The 20,798-nt window shown below is 45.4% G+C and overlaps 1 protein-coding gene across 13 annotated transcripts in view; it reads left to right on the forward strand.

Annotated features, from left to right (window-relative positions):
- FHOD3 (formin homology 2 domain containing 3) overlaps positions 1-20,798 on the forward strand; it is a 479,946-nt gene that overhangs the window by 280,928 nt on the left and 178,220 nt on the right. For all 13 annotated transcript variants that reach the window (XM_031003628.3, XM_055368089.2, XM_055368091.2 and 10 more), the window contains one exon: positions 16,824-16,935. In XM_031003628.3, the coding sequence (XP_030859488.2) occupies positions 16,824-16,935 (112 nt within the window). The remainder of the gene's footprint in view (positions 1-16,823; positions 16,936-20,798) is intronic.

The raw sequence follows: 20,798 nt of genomic DNA on the forward strand, positions 1-20,798 counted from the left end.
AGTGCTGTACGGGTGGCACATTATGGAGATCAGAGTGGCTGTAGTGGGCAACATGGTCAGATGGAGTGGGGGATCTTGAGGGCCTGGATACAGAATTTGAACCTGAATTAAACAGGTCACAGAATCAGCATAGCTTTGTAGGGTCCCTGAAAAGCATATTGGATTAATCTGTTCTCACACCGCTAATAAAGACATACCTGAGACTGGGTAATTTATAAAGGAAAGAGGTTTAATGGACTCACAGTTCCACATGGCTGGGGAGGCCTCAAAATCATGGTGGAAGGCGGAGGAGGAGCAAAGGCACATCTTACATGGTGGCAGGCAAGAGAGTGTGTGCAGGGGAACCACCGTTTATAAAACCATCAGATCTCAGAAGACTTATTCACTATCATGAGAACAGCATGGGAAAAACCCACCCTCAGGATTCACTTACCTCCCACTGGGTCCCTCCCATGATATGTGGGAATTATTACAATTCAAGGTGAGATTTGGGTGGGGACAGAGAACCAAACCATATCACATGTGGTCTGCCCAGACTGTCCCCCATCCCTGTGTTCACTGCCCACCACCACTAGAGTGAGCCTTTCCAGGCTGCTGTTCACAGTGCTGTGCTCTGCTGGGGAGTCCATCCCCTGGCCCTGCCCCTGGAGTCACCTGCCTCCCAAGGATTCTGCTGTCCTTTGGGAGCACTCAGCCCTGGTTTGATTTGGGGAGGAGTATGGTTCTAGTTTTAGACTGTATCTCCTTCTCAGGCTTCTCAGAATCCTGGTGATTGTGTCCTTGTGTGGTTGGAAGGGCTTTTTCTCTGTGGCTGGCACTGGCATGCGAATCCCCATGGGGTCCCATATCCGTGGGTGACCCTCACATCTTCCCCTCAGGTTTTCTTTTTCTAGTACTTATTGATGAGAGAATTTTTCCCCATTTCAGATTAGAAACAGCTATGCTTTCCCTCAGAAGATTGAAAATCTTTAAAAAAAAAAATGTTTGGCTTTGTTTTCTATGGAAAATGGAAGTGACTCTGTTTTGAAACTGATGTAGGTGACCTTGGACACTGAGTGAAATGCTGGGCTTTCTAGGTTGCTTCAGCCAGACTGAGGGAAGATTTATATCTCATATCCTGTTTCAGTTTTTTCTCGTTTTTCCTTGCTTGTGCTGGGAAGCCTCCCTAACTTTCATGTTCATTTGGAACCTGCTCCCTCCCCAAGGCGCTCTGAATGGTCTCAAGGACATAAAAGCTAAGGAGATGGGAAGAGATTTTGCAAGAAAGATTGACTTTTTGTACATGACACAGCTGAATTAAGATACCTTTATGGTTTTATGATGGCCATGATAAAACACCAACAACTTGCCCTATTTCTAAAAGGAAATAAAACCTAACATGCTTACAATAGAAAAACTGACAGTCTGTTAGCTCATCACCAGACACAGAATAGAGTAAGGGCAAGGTTAGGGAAGGTGGGATGGGTATGGGGAAGAATCACTGTGAGCAGGGAGAGATTACATAGAGAATGCTGTGGTCTGAATGTGCCTCCCTAAATTTTTGTGTTGTAAACGTGATCCCCAATGCAACAGTGTCAAGAGGTGTTTAGGTCATGAAAGCTCTGCCATCATGAATGGATTAATGCCATTATAAGAAGGATTTGTGGAAGGTGTGCATTTGCTCTCTTGATTCACTGCCATGTGAGGGCACAACCTTCCTGCCCTCCAGAAGATACAGCAACAGGCACCATCTTGGATGCAGAGAGACAGGGCCCTCACAGTCAGTGCCTTGATCTGGGACTTCCCAGCCTCCAGAACTGTGAGAAATAAATTTCTGTTCTTCATAAATTACCCAGTCTCAGGTATTTCTCTTTATAGCAGCACAAATAGACTAAGAGAGGAAAGGCACAAAGAAAAGAAGAGGGAGAGATAGAAAAGAGGGAGGAGAAGGACCACGGAGGAGGAAAAGAAGAAGAGCAGCAGCGAAAAAAAAAAAAAACAGAAATAACAGAAATGCATGCCATGGCTCAGAGTCTCTGGTGTGGCAATAGCATCATATTGATATTACTTTGCAATCATTCTGTAAGGAAAATAAACAATCAGGAAAGAATAAACACACAGGAAAATCTTTGTTGCATTTCTAAATAACATGGAAAAATTATAAAATTAAAAAGTTTCAAAAATACATTTGTAGGAATTGTGCTTTCCCAGCCTCCCCGTCCTACACGGTGCACTCGGTGTGTGCTTCCTCAGTGGTGGCTCAGGACTCTGGGCTGCCTCTTCAGGGCCTCTGTCTAAGGTGGCACACTCGCCTCCTCCCTAGCCATTTGGGCCATCAGCACTGGATCTGTGTGGATTTCTGTCTCCATCTTTTATTTTCCCAAAGGAAGGTCTAGAATAGTCTCTGGCTCCTGTGTTCTGCACTGTGCTGGTCATAATGAGGACAAGAGAGTGGAGCCAAGAGTCAGCCTGTGCCTTGGAGTTCACTGTGTTGTTGGAAAGGAGAATTCTGGGGAACAGTGATGCCACAGCCCATCCCAGTAACTGTGATGTCACATGAAGGTCTCCTGCCCCCCTGCAGGGTGTGCTCTGTTCTAGGCGAGTTGCTGAAAGTTAACAAAGGCAGTAGCTGCCAAGTTTATTTCCAGTCTACATAGTTCTAATGAGATCACCTCTTATTTACAAAACCAATAGAGTGTCTGCTGATACTCTTCCCTCACCCCCATCTGAATAATGAGAAATTGAAAAGAACAACAGATACATCGATCCAAGACCCTTAGATTTTGAGAAGGAGGCCTCAGTCTCCTCCTTAAACATACAGTTTGGTCAATACAGCTGCAATGGGTTTTCCCCAATTCAAATTAAGAAATCAGCAAAGCCAGGGGCCCTAGCATTTCCTTTTGACAAAGAGTCAGATTTATCTTAACCTGGAAAGTTTACCTTGACATCCAGTTGCCTTTGCCTTATACAGTCACAGAGTTGATAAAGGAAGTACTGGAGCAGAAAAATCTTGTCATTGTGTTTTCATAATTCATCATTTTTCTTCCATGAAAGGCAACAAGATGTGATTTTGCAGCCTGCCAGAGACTCATTATGCAATGCATATTTGCAGATATTTGAGACTCATAGCCAGGGGAGAAAATAATGCATTCATAGCCAAATAATGATTTTTTAAAAGAAAGAAAAAAGTGTTTTCAATAAAGTGTTTCTTTCTATTTACAAGAGCCAATCTTTAAACTCTCCAGTCAGAGGTAAGAGGCAGATGCCAGGCCCATGACTTATCACAGGATGTGGATTTTTTTCTTTTCATACATCTGGAATTCTAATTAATTGGAGTAAGATGATTCAGTCTATACAGCATGGCCGTTTGTCACCCAGCACAGAGAGTCTGTCTCTTTATCTCTATGGATCCTCTTTTGGCCCAAGGGGAAGGCCTCAGGGCCCTGAGCCTGGCAAACTCTCACCTCCTTGCTGCCTCTTAGGGGTGCCTCAGGGCACTGGCATGGAAGCTTCCCTGTCTGCATTGCTCTCCAGGTTAGCTTGCCTTGCTCTAAGTTCCCATCAGCCCCATTGGATCTCATCCTTCCATCTGTGCCCCATATTGCTGATCACAGGTCTCCAGACTTCCTTTCTACTTGTGTGAGGGTGTGCAGGCCTCCCTACTCCTATGTAGCCCTATCTGGAGGAGCCCTGGCCAAGGCCCTCCTTGCATGCACGTACACACACATACATACATGCTTGTGCTCGTGCGCGCTCTCTCTCTCTGTCATATACATTAGAGAACCTATGTGCCTGCCCGCCAGCCCCCCCACCCCCAACACTGGGGACATTGCTGAAAGTTTGTTTAGGACTGCAAAATGAAGAAAAAAAAAGTAACGCGGCGTGTAGAATGGAGTGGTGGAGGAGGGGAAATTGACAGGGATGGGAAAGCTGGGTGGGAAGGGTTAGCTCAGTATCACAGCTGTGAGGTGAGAGTAGCAGTGGAAACAGAATAATGAAAAAATAGAGACATTTTGAGGACTAGCCTTCTAGGAGGAGATTTCTGGATATAGGAAAATAAAAGGAATCAAAGGTTGGGGGGTCACAGTTTGACTCTGCAGCTAGAAATATGGCAGTGCCTCTGGCAGTAGAAGAGTTGGACATTGGGGTTTGTTGGCAAGAAAACTTTGGACACACAGGTTTGGAGATGAAGGAAATATTCCCAAAGAGAGCTAAGTGCCATGGAGCCTGGTGCTCCATGTGCCCCAGGAGACACTGGCTGATGGGCAAGGAGAGGAGATTGGGTGAGCCCTCTGGTCTTGGAGCCACTGGCATGTCACTGTTGTGTGATCTGCTCAGATGACCCAAATATGGGGGTGAGAGCTGAAGACCTTTGTAAGTTACGTAATGTAAATAATAGAATCCTAGCCTTGAAGAGATGGCAATGTCATGTTAAAGGTGTTCTGACATCATCAGTCCCATTCCTCATACTTCTAGAGGCAGAGGGATCATCAAATCATTTGCCTAGGTTGCCCAGGAATACTGTTGCATGCTGGAATTGGTGGAAAGCCTTCCTTTTTGGGACATGCATTACCTGTCATTAACCAAATGCTTGTGCATTGTTTTGTTGAACAAGACACTCTGACTTGCTGTGGAGGCTCATTGAGTATTTACAGGCAGTTACCATGTGAACCCTGTCCAAGCTAAACTTGATGGCTACTACAGATAGTACTTGGGGATATAATTTTCAGCTCCTCATCATACTGGTTGCCAACTCTTCTGTTCATGTAGTACAAAGAATAGTAATATGGTAGCTGGGATACGATATCATTCTTCCACAAATCCCACCTCTGATATATTACATCTTTTAGCAGCAGCCCTGGGTGTTGCCTCAGTTTGAACCGGTAATCCACTAAGCCTTCCGGATTTTTGTCACATATTTTTATCTGCCAGTTTCTTCCATTCTGCGTGTCTGCGATTGATTGATTCACGTTTAAATTCAGGGCCTTGCATTTTTCCCCCATTGATTGTGGGCCAGAGTTCCAGCCTCAAGATAATTAAGAATTCTGTTTTGCTTCTTTCTCTTATTAACTGTTAGTGCTAATTTTATTTAACAAAAAATGAATAAGCAGATCTTCCATGCCATTGATGAAAATGTCTAGTGGGACAGAGACAAGGAATGCATAAACCAGTGCAGCCTGCAGGTTGACACTGATCAGTCAGGGCATTTTAGGGTCATTGTGCAATTAGTGGGAAGCTGTTGAACTCTGACCATCCAGCTGTGTTTCTTCATTGGGGTCACAAGGCCTTCCTGGAATCAAGATATGCTGCATCTGACAGTCAGTGCCAGAGCTTTGGGGTCACACACGCCTGCACCATCCTTGGGGTGGGTTGCTTTTTCATCTACAAAATGGGAGTGATAATAGTGAAGAAGACGTAAAACACTAAGCAACAGGAGATGCCCAGTATGGTTTCCTGCCCCTGCCCTAGGAGTACAGGGTTTTATTCTTTTCCCTTCTCCTCCCCCACCTTGTTGACCTTCCCTGTGGCTTAAGGCTTTTGTCTCAAAGAGGAGAAGCCTCTGGCTGGGGTTTCCCGCCTTTTCACAGTGCTGGCTGCTCCCTTCCTCCTTTAGGGTTGTTGCTGTTCTGCCTGCTGTGTGGCTGTGCACCGCCAGGCCTGCACTACTGGGAAAGTTTCTTAGGTCCCAGCCCTGCCCCCAGCTTCTTTGTGAGTGCCATGGAGAGCAGCCTACTGGTGGCTGCCAAATCCCTTTGTGTCTGCAGTTCCAAGGGGTTTATGCTCTCATGGTAGCCCACAGTTGACATTTGACAATTTGCTAAAACTATTATCTGAGGTTTTATTTTTTAATTATTATTATTATTATTATTATTACTATTATTATTATTTTGAGACGGAGTCTCACTGTGTCACCCAGGCTGGAGTATAGTGACACAGTCTCGGCTCACTGCAGCCTCAACAGCCCAGGCTCAAGCAATCCTCCTACCTCAGCCTCCTGAGTAGCTGGGACCACAGGGAACACACCACCACACCCAGCTAATTTTCTGTGTTTTGAATGGAGATGGGGTTTCACCATGTTGCCCAGTCTGGTCTCAAACTCCTGAGCTTAAGTGATTCTCCCACCTTGGCCTCCCAAAGTGCTAAGAATACAGGTGTGAGCCAGCGTGCCCAGCCTGAGTTTTTCCTGCTGCTTTGTATAAATGGCTTCATTTTCCTCCCCTACCCTGCCTCAGATAGTCCATTGCTGGCCTCTCACCCTTTCTGGGTGGATAGAACACTCTCCCTCCCTAGATTTCAGGCTACTTGGTTTTCCTGCAACCCCAGGTATATGATGGGCTCAAGAAAAGTTATGGTGTGAAAGATTGTTTGTCTCTCTCTTATTATTAGGTTGGGAGTGACACTCGACATCTTTCCAGCTGGAAGCCAGAAGTCCAATTGTTAATATTATAAAAACACTGTAAATATACTGCAATAGCATGAGATGTACTCAGCCAGCAAATTCTATATGGTCCAGGCAAAGGGAGTTACTAGAACATTATAGTTAGTTCCTTGAATTGCACTATTGTCTTAAATCCATCCTTGATATTGGATGTTGTGTTTATAATTCCCACATTAATTGAATTGAAATATATTTCATTAATAGAAATTCAATTAAGACTAATTTTTTTATAATTCAGTTAATGATAACAGATTAAAGAAAAAATATGGCAACTGGGCATGGTGGCCTGTAGTCCCAGCTATGGGGAGGCTGAGACAGGAAGATCCTTGGATCCCAGTTCATGATCAGCTTGAATAACACATAGACCCCTTCTCAAAAAACTAAAATAGCTAAAGTTTACTGGTATAATATGGAAATCTTGATAGTAAAAAATAACTTTTTAAAACATTTACTGAATTTTTTGTGATTACAAAAATAACATACTCTCTTTGTATAAAACTTTAGAAATACAAAAAAAGTAAAATAAAAATTACCTAGAAACACTACCACATAAAGATCATCATTTTTTGGTACCTTTTCTTCTGATTTTTAAAATTTTTCTTAACAAAATTAACTCTGAATATATTATAAGCATTTCCTTTGTTACTACAAAATTTTTAAACTACAATATTTAATGCCTACATAATATACAGTCATATGAATGTACTATTATTCGTTCGACTTTTCTCATCTTGTTAATCGAATTGTTTCCAATGCTGTGCTGTGTTTAAAGAGCTTTGTTTCTAATGGCATAAAAATATGTTTAGTGAATGAGGTTGTGTTTGAATTTTTGCGTGTTTATCAACATTATATTAGATGAGATTTCTAAAATTCCATGGGTTTTAATGGCATAGTCATGTAATATTTGTGTTGGAGTCATTGTGGGTATAAAGTGCCAGCTTCTTCATTAGGGCTGTTGCTCTTCTACCGGCCACTTGGCTGTGCATACCCAGAACACTCATTCTCACTGATTTGATATGTTAGAGTCCCCCATGTGAGAATAATCTCAGTAGGAGAAAAAAGGGAAAACGCAAGTTTTACTAGTTATTGTTTTAGGAAGACCTCAGAGTGAGAGAGAAGTGATTCAGGCCAGGCCTCAAAGAGGGCAGCAGGCTGAGGGGGCCCCACTGTCCAGACAGGTCTCCAGACACAGGGCTAAACAGCAGTTTCTTCCATTCACTCTGAGATGATCATCTTCAGGGAGCTGATTGTGGTTCCTCAATTCTTAAGAGGCTTGCTGATAAACCAGAATTTTAACTTACAAAGACATTATTCTTGTGAACACAAGAAGCAGAAACTAAGGGTGCACCTTTGACTCTTCTGCGCCTGTAGCCCAGGGCAACCAGCTGAGTTTTAGCAGTTGGAGGAAGAGTAGAAGTGGGTGGCTCTAATCTGGAAGAACATTTAGGGAAATGCAGAAACACCAAAGTAGGCAGCATGCTGTTCCTTCCAGAGAGATGTTCTACCCTTTTCTAGGAGAGTTGGATGAGCAAGAGTACCAGAAGCAGCACAGGCTTCTGGGAGCCTGCAGGGTTCTGCCACTCTCTACTCCAGCCCCCGTCTGCCAGCCCTTCTCCCCCTACTCCAAAGAGATGTGAGCTGCCTGCCACACTCTTCTAACAGCACATTTGCCAAACCTGGGTTTTAGCTGTTCATTTTCATGTTTCCAGGGCTGGTTATTTACTTAAGAGAGTTCTTTCACCTTTATTGTTACTCAGAAGATAATATTTGTCACATTTTCCCAAGGCTTAAGTTTTTGCACCAGAGTGAAAGATGGGAACCTCCATAGTATAGTGGAAAGAATCAGATTGACCTGGGTTTTTCTTTAACTTCTTCCAGAAATGGGCTATGCGACAAGTTACATAGCCTCCTTAGAATGTGAAGTTTTGTATTTGAAAATGGGAATGCTGCCAACTGGAAAAGTACCCAATCTTGTTGATTTCCCTCAACCACGAATTTCATTCTGCATATACTATCAAGATGCTCCTTCAGGCGATATCTTAGTGCAGGGATTTTGGTATTCCTTAGTAAACAATAAAAGATGTGCATGTTACTTTTTTTTTTTTTGAGACAGAGTCTCACTCTGTTGCCCAGGCTGGAGTGCAGTGGCACGATCTCGGCTCACTGCAACCTCCGCCTCCTGGCTTCAAGCGATTCTCCTGCCTCAGCCACCTGAGTAGCTGGGATTACAGGCATGCGCCACCATGCCCAGCTAATTTTTGTGTTTTTAGTAGAGACGGATTCCACCATGTTGGTCAGGCTGGTCTTGAACTCCTGACCTCGTGATCCTCCCACCTCGGCCCCCCAAAGTGCTGGGATTACAGACATGAGCCACCGTGCCTGGCCGCGTGTTACATTTTGTCAATTATTCATAATTACCTTGAATATCTGAAGGGAAAGTTACCCAAGTGGATGTTTTCTGATTCTTGTCCACTTTTATTAATGATTCTTTAAAGAAGCTCTTACTGACAAAGCCAGTCCCCAAAAAAGGGGGGTCTTTCCCTAATTGGTGCTGTGAAGCCAATACACAAAACCAAAAGTGAGCACCAAGCAGTACAGGCTTTATTCGATGGCCATGGAATTGAGAAGTGGAAGCGTGGTTCACAAATCAGCTCCTCAGTTCGAGAGAGTGGGGAAGTCACAGATACAGGGCATCTTTAATGAAGGGGTTGGGGCATTAAAAGCAAGGTAAGGAATAGTCATGTCTTTTCTGGAGATGGTGGGGGGAACTTCTCAAACTGGAATGCCACTTTTCTTTTTGTCCTTTTATGGTTTCTTCTCATTGTTGTCATGGTGATTATCAACTGTCAGGGTGCTGGTGGAAGTGTCCTTTTGCATGAGAGTTAGATGATAATGAAGTTAGAAACTCTTCAGAGGCCAAGTGAGCGGCCACCCTGGATCCCAGCAGTCGGAGCCAGTTTAGTCAGGAGGGGGAACTTCTGACCTCAGGCATCGTATTTCCCAAAGGTAAGCAGAGTTAAGGTAGGATAGAAATTCACTTGGTCATGCAGGCGATTTCCGGGGTAACAAAACCTTCATCTAAGCCCCAGAATTTTATCTCAATAGAGAAAATGCCAGCCAGGTGCGGTGGCTCACGCCTGTAATCCTAGCACTTTGGGAGGTTGAGGAGGGTGGATCATCTGAGGTCGGGAGTTCGAGACCAGCCTGACCAATATGGAGAAACCCCATGTCTACTAAAAATACAAAATTAGCTGGGCTTGGTGGTGCATGCCTATAATCCTAGCTACTCAGGAGGCTGAGGCAGGAGAATCGCTTGAACCCTCGAGGTGGAGGTTGCTGTGAGCTGAGATCGCGCCATTGCACTCCAGCCTGGTGCTGGAAAAAAAAAAAAGAAAAGAAGATGCCAACTTGTAGCACTATTTACTGTTATTTTTAATTATTTTGAGTTGTCTGCTATATTTTACATTCTGTAAGATTTCCTGTTCGCTAGTAAAATCCTAAGGGCTACCCAGCCTTACGCTTGGTTACTATACCTTCTGCAAATTGCATTGTGTCATAAGCAGGTTGGCCATCAGGCCCTGAGGCTGGACCACATGGGTTTGGTGCACATGACTTCCTGTTCTGGTGGATGTGCCAACCACAGTCTCCACACTCTCCCTTGAAGGACACCTGCAAAACAAGACCCAGAGTTCTGTACTTAGTTAATATGTTTGGGCCTATACTTTATTTCTGGTAATATACACCTCATGCTACAGATAACCTGTTAGAGGTCGGGAAGGGAGAGATTTGGAGTCTGGGATGTCTGTTGGATTGTTTGATAACCATTTACGAAGGCCTTAGGGCGCACTCTGAGCTGCTTGTTCAGAAATTCTGAGCTTAAATATATGGCATTGAGATACAATGTTTAAATAAAGAGTTTGTATCCTAAGTCACTTGAGATCTTTTTTTCTTTATAGTCATACTTGTATATTCTAAAGTGCTGATGAGCTTGTAAACAATGTGGTAAAGCTTTATAGATCAAGTTATCTTACCACTTTCGAATTCAGTTTTAATAACCAGCATCTGTTTATATAACATACATTTATGATGTTTTAGTGGAAAATGAAACAAATAAAATGAAGCATGGTTTTCCAACCCCCTTTGTAATTTCAGTCTTGAGGTTTGGAAATTGTTTTCTTTTTTGGCTTTGAATTTTTAGAAGAGAAATTAGGAATTTGAAAATTTTTTGGAATTCTTTTATTTTTGCTTAACGAGCAGCATATTTGACCTGCTAAGTATAGTTCTTGTATTTCTGTAAGTGCAATAAAAGATGAAAGGACTTCCAGTTTGTTTTTACGTGTAAAAGTATTAAGAAACTGTCTTTTTATTACCTTCCCACATGTTTGGTGACTACATTTTATCTGAAATCTAGATACACAGGTTCTGTACAGGCAACTCCACACTCTTCCTGTGGGTTGACCTAGAAAATAAAACAACAGCAAGAACAAGGCTCTTTGTTGACACCATCCTGCTACCCTTCCCTCCAGCCCAGCCTCCCTGTTGCAGAGGTGACATTGAGCCCTGTGTTATTTATGGAATATGGAGGTTCAATCCCTGGACTGAGGCTTGACTTGACAAATGTTACTTCCTTGGGTCAAGAGGAATCTCTGGTCCTCTGAAGGCTTTTAGCCTTTATTTTGAGAGTGCAAAATGATAGCTGCAATAGAAAGTAAAGCTCAGCTCAGTAACCCCCAAAATGTGCTAAATCATTATGCAATGTGCAACAATTCACAGCCATCTGTATATTCCTGCTTTTGCACCCCCCGTAAGCAAGGAGATTATTTCAGATTTCTGTTATATGCTGTGATTTAGCTGCATGCTTTAGAACAACATAAACATAGTCTTTATTATAACAGACAACTAAAAATGGAATACTAGTATTTCCTAGATTGTAATTAAAGAAAATGTAGGTAACAGAAAGCCCAAAGGCTGGATCTAGAGCTCCAGTGTGTTTCTCCAGCCCAAAGAAAGTGAGGTTGTTTGTGTGAACAGGACCCCAAAAGCCATCACATGGTTCTTTTGCTCCATGGAAGCTGGAAAGGGCTGGCTGGATCCAGTTCTGAGCCTTGCTCTCATCTACAATGCCGGAGCTGTCCTCTAAGAAAGCTCTCTGTTTGCATCTGTCCTCAGCAACCTGGCACTCAAGACGCTGTTGAAAGTAGAAGCAGAGAATCTTGGATTCAGAGGGACCTTACATGGGGTCAGCCAGTCCACCCTCTGCAGGCTCTGAACTCCTTCTGCAAAGGCCTTAGTAAGTGGCCGTGCAGAGCCTCCAGAGACAGGGAATCTACTCCCTCCCCACCAGCTTGGTTGTCTTGAGACCACTGATGCTGATGCTGCCTGCTTGTTGCCCTATACTCCTGTGTGACTGCTTTGTGACTGCTGTGTCTTCCATGGCCTTGGATGCTCCATAAGAATGAGAATCAATTCTAATTGATTTCTGTTGGTGCTGGACAAATGGGCAGGTGCTCGAGCCTGTAAGTTGTAGTGAAACCCTTCGTTACCACGTGAAGGCATGCCAGGCAGAGCTGGAAATCAGACAGTTCAGATTGGAGTGATGCTTTGCTGACATGTCTGGGCCACACTGTGGTGTGTGCTCTGGCATCCTTGCAGCTTGTTCCACTCACCTCGTTTGTGACACTCTCTCTTGCTGCCACACTGGGCCTGCCTCTCCTTCTCCGTCAATATCCTCCCCGATTTGCCTCTTCTCAGCAGATGTGGGCTGTGAATCTTAATATCCACTCCATTTATTATAAAATGTGTCTAACATAAGCGCAAGGGGCACCAAGGGTGGATTTTTAAGAGCTATGGGGTGAGCAGTGTCTTTGGACTTGGAGAGGGTGTGTGGCCTCCACTGTGGCTGTTCCAAGCTTCCAAGGGTTTTGACTGCATTCCAGATACATGAGGGCATCAGAGTAAGTGATTTCTGGATTAATGAGGTTGGCTCATAGAATTCTTTTGATGGAATGTACCTTTTTTACTTTCAAGTTGATGCAGTAATGCTAGTAAGATAATTCTGAGGAGGATCCTGCAGGACATATTTTGACGATGAGTTAGTACGTGCTTGAAATTAGTACCATGCATTTCTACAAAATTAGTGTTCTAGTGCTCTTTTTTCCTAAAGTGATTTAACTAATATGCTTATTATTAATTTACATAGTAAAGCTTCCAAAAGTACATCCACATAAACTTAAACTCAATAGAAGCCAAATTCATAGAAACCTAAAATTATGCATCAGAAGATGTTTGGGGATTTTTTTAAAAAAACAAATTACAGGGCCAAAAAAGCTCCAAACAGAGCCTGTATCACAGAGGAGAGAAAGACAGGAATAGGCATGCTGAGACCAATAGAAAAAGGAGGCTTTGCTAGAGAACAGTGGTTTCTTAATTAGAGAGCCACATGTAGGAGAATGGCTTAGGGATTCTGGGTGCCTGAGACCGTATCGGTCAAGGCCCCTTGACCACAGAGATACTCAGAGGGAGCCTCTGTGAGGTGGGCTAAGGGGCCCTGCTGAGACCAGCTAATGGGGGGAGTGGGTTGGGCAGCAGCCAGGTTCTTTCCTGGGAAGGCATTTAGAGGCTTAAACCACATAATAATAGTCCACCCACTGAGGAAGTTGCCAAGCCTGAACTTGCTAGGTCTTTTTATTTACTTGAAGAAATTTCTTCAGCCCTAAATGTACAAAGCACAACTCGTGATGCCATACCTTCCCCTTCAACCTCCAACCGTGTAGTTGAGAAAAATACACTGGAATGTAGTCTATTCCTACAGAATAGAAGCAGAGGAGCAATCGTGGGCCTCAAGTTATGAGGGCAGATACTCTCTGAAGAGTTCCCAGCACTCTAAAGTACTCAGCTCCCTGTGTGGGGAGGAGGTTACCTCCAGAATGGCAGCCCAGGGCATGACTTGCCCTCATCGCAATGGTTGGGGCGGGGGGTGGTGCTTGGCTTTGCTGGGGGCTACTACGAGGTGAGAAAGGGAGGCTGGGGGCTGGGAGGGCTCACTCCGCACAGCATAGGGGGATGGATTCAGAGGACGGGCTGGCCTACCCTTCACACATATGCTGACTGAACAGCTTCTCATGGGTCAGATAAAGCCTCTTCGCTGCTGTGAAGCTTACGTTCTTAGAGGCAACAGAGGCATATAGTAGGTGAACAAGTGTCTGTAGCAATTTCAGGTCATGATAAAGGACGTGGATAGAAAAGGCCGAGTGTAGTGGCTCATGCCTGAAATCCTAGCAGTTTGGGAGGCCGAGGTGAGAGGTTTGCTGGATCCCAGGAGTTTAAGACCAGTCTGGGCAACATAGAGAGACACTATCTCTACAAAAAAAATTTAAAGAAAATTAACCAGATGTGGTGGCACGTACCTATAGTCCAGTTACTTGAGAGGCTGAGGTGGGAGGATGAATTCAGCCCAGGAGTTTGAGGCTGCAGTGAACTGTGCTTACACCACCACACTCCAGCCTGGGTGACAGAATGAGACCCTGTCTCAAATGAAACAAGGTGGCTGGGCACGATGGCTCATGCCTGTAATCCCAGCACTTTGAGAGGCCGAGGCAGGCAGATCACCTGAAGTCAGGAATTCAGGACCAGCCTGGCCAACATGGCGAAACACCTTTTCTACTTAAAAACAAAAATCAGCCAGGCATGGTAGTACGCACCTGTAGTCCCAGCTCTTCAGGAGGCTGAGGCAGGAGAATCACTTTAACCTGGGAGGTGGAGGTTGCAGTGAGCTGAGATTGCACCACTTGACTCCAGCCTGGGCAACAGAACAAGACTCCATCTCAAAAAAAATAAATAAATCAGGGTGATGTGATAGTGACCAAGGGGCTCCTTTAGGTAAAAGAGTCAGGAAGGCATTTTCTATAATGAGAATTTCTGTGATCTGAAGGATGAGGTCAGTCCTGTGATGACTGGTTCCAGGTGGCTTTCAGGCAGGAGGAATAACCAGTGAGAAGACCCTGAATCATGGATGAACTCTGCTGTGTGAAAAACGCTCACACAACTGTAGAGCTTAGCATGTGAAGCGCACTGGGCTGGAGAGGGGGTGTCAAGAAAGGAGATCAGAGGGCTTGGCGGAGGCCAGCACAGAAAGCCTGCTGGGACAGGCAGCACCCTGGGCATGATGGGGAGTGATTGAGGCTTGAGAGAAGGAGGGTGCAGTGTTCACTCTGGCTGCGGTTTGGAGAATGGACTTCAGAAGGACCAGGCCAGAGCACTTAGGCTCTTCCAGCACTGGTGGGTGGATTTGCTGTGGAGATGGGGTGAGGGAAGTGCAGGCAAACCCTTCCCAGTGTTTAGGGTGGTGGGGCTTTGTCCTGAGGTGTGGGGGCTTTGGAGGGAGCAGGCTAGGAGTGGTAGGTGGAAGGGGGTAAGCATGAATGAAAATTGAGAGTTCTGTTTTGGCCACAGTGAATCTGTTAGCATCTGAGTGGAGATGTCAGGAGATTATATGATGCCTGCTCAGGAGTTTGGTCAGGCCTGGAGTGCAATATTTAGCATCTGATCTTAGATGGACTTTCAAACCAGGGCACTGGATGAACTCACCTAGAGAGAGTGTGGAAAGAGAGAGAAGGAGAGTAAAGAGGAGTGAACTCAGAGGTCTTCCCACACTGAGAGACTGAGCACCCAAAAAGAACCAATGAAAAAGGAGCCACTCTGGAGACTTTGGTTGCCCAGAGGCAGAGGAAGTTGTTTTTGGAGAGAGCAGTTAGTTGTCACATGGTGCTGAGAGTTGAGCAAAAATGGGCAGAGAAGTAACCACTGGATTTGATACCATGGAGGCCACTGGTGACCTGGACAACTAATCCGAGTGGTGGTGATGGAAGTCCTATCAAATTGGGGTGATGAGTCAGTGGGAAGTTAGGAGGTGGAGCCAGGGGCTGTAGCACCTCTTTGAAGAAGTTTCCTCATATAGGGGAGCTGAGCACCTGGGCACTGGCTGGAGAGAGATGTGGAATTGAGGAAAAGACAAATGGTGTGCTTGGTAGGTATGACAGCAGAGGAGAGGGAAGCAAGGGGGTAAAGGGGTTGCATGAATGTGGATGAATGACTTGGGGTGAGTGGTGTTTTTAAGCTATTCCCTGTGGACTGCACAACACAGTCCCCTCTTTGGGATCCCCCAAATTTACCTATAAATTCTACCCATGTCCCCTAACACTGTGATGTGGGCAGATGTGTCTGAGAGGCACAGAATCTTCCTTGGGCTGCAGAACACAGGAAGTAGCTGGAGCTGATTTGCCACAACCAGTGATACAGGCTCAAGGGGTGGGCGAGAGGTCATGGATTGATTGACCTGGTCACTGACTGATTTATTCAGTCAACAAACACCTTGCAGCTCCCTCTGTGCCAAGTGCCATTCCAGGCCCTGCAGCCACAGTGCAAATAAGCCCCCTCAAAGCGCATTTTGCCCATAGCGGGATGGGGCCACTGACAAGCCAGCAGCTTGGGGTGGAATGTACAGCCCGAGGCAACCTTGCTGTTTCTCGGCTGCACAGTTTGAATCCATTTGCAGGAGGTGTATGAGTTCCTTTAGGAGGAGGCTTTTGGAAGGAAGTGGAGTCAAAGGCAAAATTGTGGGCAAGTCCCTGCAGCAGCACCTAAGGGGCCCCGGAGGCTGACCCGGAGACCCCAAAGCTGCTGCAGCCCCAGGGCTGGTAAAGCTGGGGTGAGGAATCTGTGGCAGCTTCAGTTGGGAGGTTTGGGGTTTTCTGTAGGTGAATGACCTGTGACCTCCCCGAGGGTGCATACTGAGGGAGGGCTTCTGCCTGTGTGAGGGAAGGCCTCTGGGCTTCATGCGGCTCCTGGCAAATGCTGAGCCCTGGATCCAGGGAGTAGGGGTTCTATGGCTCCAGGCGGCCTTCTCTGCTTGGCTTTAAGAATGGGGTACTTGGTTCCGGTTGCCTTCCACCTAAGCTGGCTGTTGTGACTTTGGATGACTTGTTTAACCTGCTGTTTCTGCTTCTTCACCAGAAAAATAAGAATGGTGCTTATGTCTACCTCACAATGTTATAGTTGGGGTAAAACGAAGACGTAATCGATTCAGCAAATGCTCGTGTTTGAGAGTTGCCAGGTGTGAGTTCTGGAGCCATACATCCTGGGTTCATGTCCTGGTGCTGTTTTTTACTGCGTGACTGCAGGCAGGGAACTTTGTACCTCAGTTTCCTCACCTGCACAATGGGGATGGTACTAACACCTGCCTTCTAAGGTGTCTAATGAGGGATTGTGAGGATCTGTGAAGGAATCTGTGTAATTGCTGAGAGCGTCTCATCTAGGAAGCGCTGGGTGCCCGCTGTGGTTAGGAAGATGCTCTCAGGTGCACAGGGCCTTGTTGGCAGTGATGTGATGGTTTTATCTCTTCTACCAGTTCCGCCTGGTGGTGAAGACAGCCCTGAAGCTGCTGCTCGTCTTTGTAGAGTACTCGGAGTCCAACGCACCTCTCCTAATTCAGGCTGTCACTGCTGTTGACACGAAAAGAGGTGAGTAGTCCCTGCCCCCTTATGTCATGAAGGTGAAGGTGTCTAATGTAGGGAGGCTTCTGTGTTGTACATGCTTGAGACAGATATAAGAATTAACAGAATTCCCGAGATGTGGACTTCCCACTGCAAGAAACGTTTTTTAGGATAGTAAGCACACAAAGCTTAGGGCCGGAATGGGGTTTGATAATGAAAGAAAAGTGCTCATGGGCTTACCTGGGAGAGGTCAGATCCTGAGCTTGTCTTTGCCTCTACCCAGCTCCTGCCACCGAAACACAGAAGTCTAGCTCCTCCTCCTGTTCCTCCTGCCTTATTCAGGGTTGCCCTGGCTCCTTCCTCGCCTCCCCTCTACGCTTTATTGCTTATGACCCCCAGATGTTTCTAGAACCTTCTCCCTTCCTCTCCTCCATCCCCTGCCCTGCCTTACTCAGGCCCTCACTAGGTTTAACCTATGCTCCTGGCCACCCTCCCAAACAGTTCAGTCACATCCAAAACCTGCCAGTGGCTTCCCAGTGCTTATAGCATAAAGTCAGTCCCCTGGCTAAGGGGACCCTTCACCCTTCAACTCCTGCCCAGCTGCCACCCTCTTCTCCCACCTCGGCTGTACCCCCACCTCCTTACCTTGGGCATGTGCTTTTAAAGCCCATGTATGCACCTCTTCTCTGCTGTGGTGGTGTTGCCCATCCCTATCTCTCCAAGTCAGGGTTGCCTGCTCAAGGATGCGATCTCTGTCTCCCAGAGTGGTGTCCCAGCACTCCAGCTGGCCCAGAGCCAGCAGGCATGCTGCAAACACGTGGCGAAGAATGAGCTTCTGCTCTGGTTTACTGTGTAACGTGCTCTGGACCCCGTGATACTGGGAAGCCTGGAATTAAAATGCTTCCCAATTAAAATGATTTTTCTCCTTTTGTCTTTTGTTGTTTGTTTCCTTCCCCAGTTGGACTCAGGTATTATTATCATCATCCCCACAAAGACTCAAGAACAAAAACTTGACAATACTTTTTCTTTTTATGATTATAACTGTAATACTACTGTTATAATCATAAAAACTTGGGAAAAGTTTAAAGAAGACAATAAAAATTCACCTCTAGTTTCAACAAAGATAATCACTGTTAACCTGTCGGTATATTTCCTTATAGTTGTGTGTGTGTGTGTGTGCACACTATGCATAAACCAGCCAGGATGTGTCGGGAAGAAACGAGGGGCCTAAATTGCACTTTTGATTCAAACCATTTGTGTCTGTGATTTTTTTTTGTTTTTGTTTTTTGTCTTTTGTTTTTGAGACGGAGTCTTGCTCCGTCGCTCAGGCTGGAGTGCAGTGGCGCGATCTCGGCTCACTGCAAGCTCTACCTCGTGGGTTCATGACATTCTCCTGCCTCAGCCTCCCGAGTGGCTGGGACTACAGGTTCCCACCACCACGCCCAGCTAATTTTTTTTTTTTTTTTAGTATTTTTAGTAGAGACAGGGTATCACCGTGTTAGCCAGTACGGTCTCAATCTCCTGACCTTGTGATCCACCTGCCTTGGCCTCCCAAAGTGCTGGGATTACAGGCGTGAGCCAGCGTGCCCGGCCAGTTGTGTCTGTGATTTAGTGTTACTCAGACCCACCTTTGAATGCTGAATCCAAATGTGAAAGAAAGTAGCTTGAGTTATTTTAGAAGTTTAAATGAAAGTTAATGAAAGGCATCCAGGACCTTTAACTGGGGCTCCTATACCCTTGAACATGCAGATAGGTGTCGGCACTAGGCATGGCTGATGGCAGGCAAGGAGGCAACTCGAGGTCTCTTTGTTGGGGGTGTGTTAGGGAGGCAAACTCTAGTACATGGACGGGGGCTGTGAGTCTGGAAGGTGTTTCCCAGGCTGAGGCAAGTTTCTTCTGCTACAAAATGTTGCCCTCTGCTGCTAGGTAGAAAGACCCTTATGGCCAAGAGTAGATCATGGGGCCGGCCCAGAATCCTTGATAAGGAATGCCGATTTCACAGAAACCAGGTCTAGCTTTTCCAAGGCCAGTCAATTAGGTATAAGGTCAGCAGTGTGTGTTTTGGCAGCTGGTAGGCAGCAGCTTCTCTCCTTCATCCTTGGAGGATTTGTGTTTCATCTCCAAACTCTGGTGGTTGCTTGAGGACAACTAACAAACTCTTCATCTTACTGTCCTAAGCTTCAGGTAACCCCAGGGCCCTTGCTATGGGTGTGGGTTATAGGGGCCAACTTCTCATGACCTGGGTTCTCCATTGGCTTTGCTGAGCTTCCAGCTCGGAGTTCCCTTCCTTGAACTTCATATCCCATAAAGGGAGTGTTGTGATGGATGAGGGCATGATCCTGAAATGAACCCAGGCCTTTGTATACCATATCCAAGACTCCATCCATAGCCCCAGCCAGAGATTCTCGTCTGTCAGACCAAGTCTCTCCATCAAGGTAAAACAATGGCCATCTTTTCCTGATTAGTAAAAATAATAATAATAATAATAATAAAAACAGCTAATGAATTGTCTTCTTAGCTTTATGGCTTTTGTTTTTGCTTTTTTTTGTTTTGTTTTGTTTTGTTTTTGAGATGGAGTCTCACTCTGTTGCCCAGGCTGGAGTGCAGTGTCACGATCTCAGCTCACTGCAAGCTCTGCCTCTCGGGCTCACGCCGTTCTCCTGCCTCAGCCTCCCGAGTAGTTGGGACTACAGGTGCCCACCACCATGCCCGGCTAATTTTTTGTATTTTTAGTAGAGATGGGCTTTCACCGTTTTAGCCAGGATAGTCTCAATCTCCTGACCTCGTGATCCACCCGCCTCGGCCTCCCAAAGTGCTGGGATTACAGGCGTGAGCCACTGTGCCTGGACAGCTTTATGGTTTTTGTCTATACAATTTCTTAAACCTTTGGCAACTGCTGTTATCTGTCTGCTGCTGAGCACTAGCAGCTGAAAAAAAAAAAAAAGGAATGGCACTAATGGAAAAACTCAGAAATAGCTTATCATGTGTGGCTCAATAGCATGTTTCTTTATGGACACGTGTGGTCTTGGCTGTGATTTTATAATGCATACATATAACATCATCCTATTTTACTGCTAGTAAAATTGTTCCTGAATCCTATGATGGAATTAAACATATAAATATGCCATGGTGTTCTGCAGAGAGCAACATTACTTCCAGGTGTGTTTCCATCTAGTGGGTTTAGAAGCAGCTCTCCAGTTCCCTCTCAACTGGGTGAGAGAGCAGACAGGTGCCAGAGGTGATTTAGGGTAAACTGAGCATATCCATTTGTTGCACAAGTTTATAAATCATTAATTTTACTTCTCAAAGTGGCTTTAGACTCATTCCTCAGCAGGGATGAATGGACATATAAGCAGTTGTCTTTTTTAATAGTTTCTTTCAGATAATGAAAACTGTCAGATATAAGGAATCAGCAATAAAACCAACAAATAAACTCCCAGTCCTCAAAAATCATTACTACCTAAAGCAAATGAAGTTGTCCAGAACAAATTCCTTTGGTTGCATTATAAATATAAACATCATGCATGCTGCATGTGGGCTAACCAGAAGGCTTCATTCTGCAGTGTGGGCAATTTGGTCTGGGGCCAAGAGTGGGCCAGTTAGCAGGGATAAAAGCCAAAGGGGTTAAAGTCCAGCATAAGGAGTGATCAGTGTTTATGAAGAAGGAAATTTTTTTTTAATTTTTTTTTTTTAGACGGAGTCTTGCTGTGTCGCCCAGGCTGGAGTGCAGTGGTGCAATCTTGGCTCACTGCAAGCTCCACCTCCCGGGTTACGCCATTCTTCTGCCTCAGCCTCCCGAGTAGTTGCACTACAGGCACCCGCCACCTCACCTGGCTAATTTTTTGTATTTTTAGTAGAGACTGGGTTTCACTGTGTTAGCCAGGATGGTC

This window comes from Gorilla gorilla, chromosome 17 (genome assembly GCF_029281585.2).
Source record: "Gorilla gorilla gorilla isolate KB3781 chromosome 17, NHGRI_mGorGor1-v2.1_pri, whole genome shotgun sequence".
Classification (NCBI taxonomy): Eukaryota; Metazoa; Chordata; class Mammalia; order Primates; family Hominidae; genus Gorilla; species Gorilla gorilla.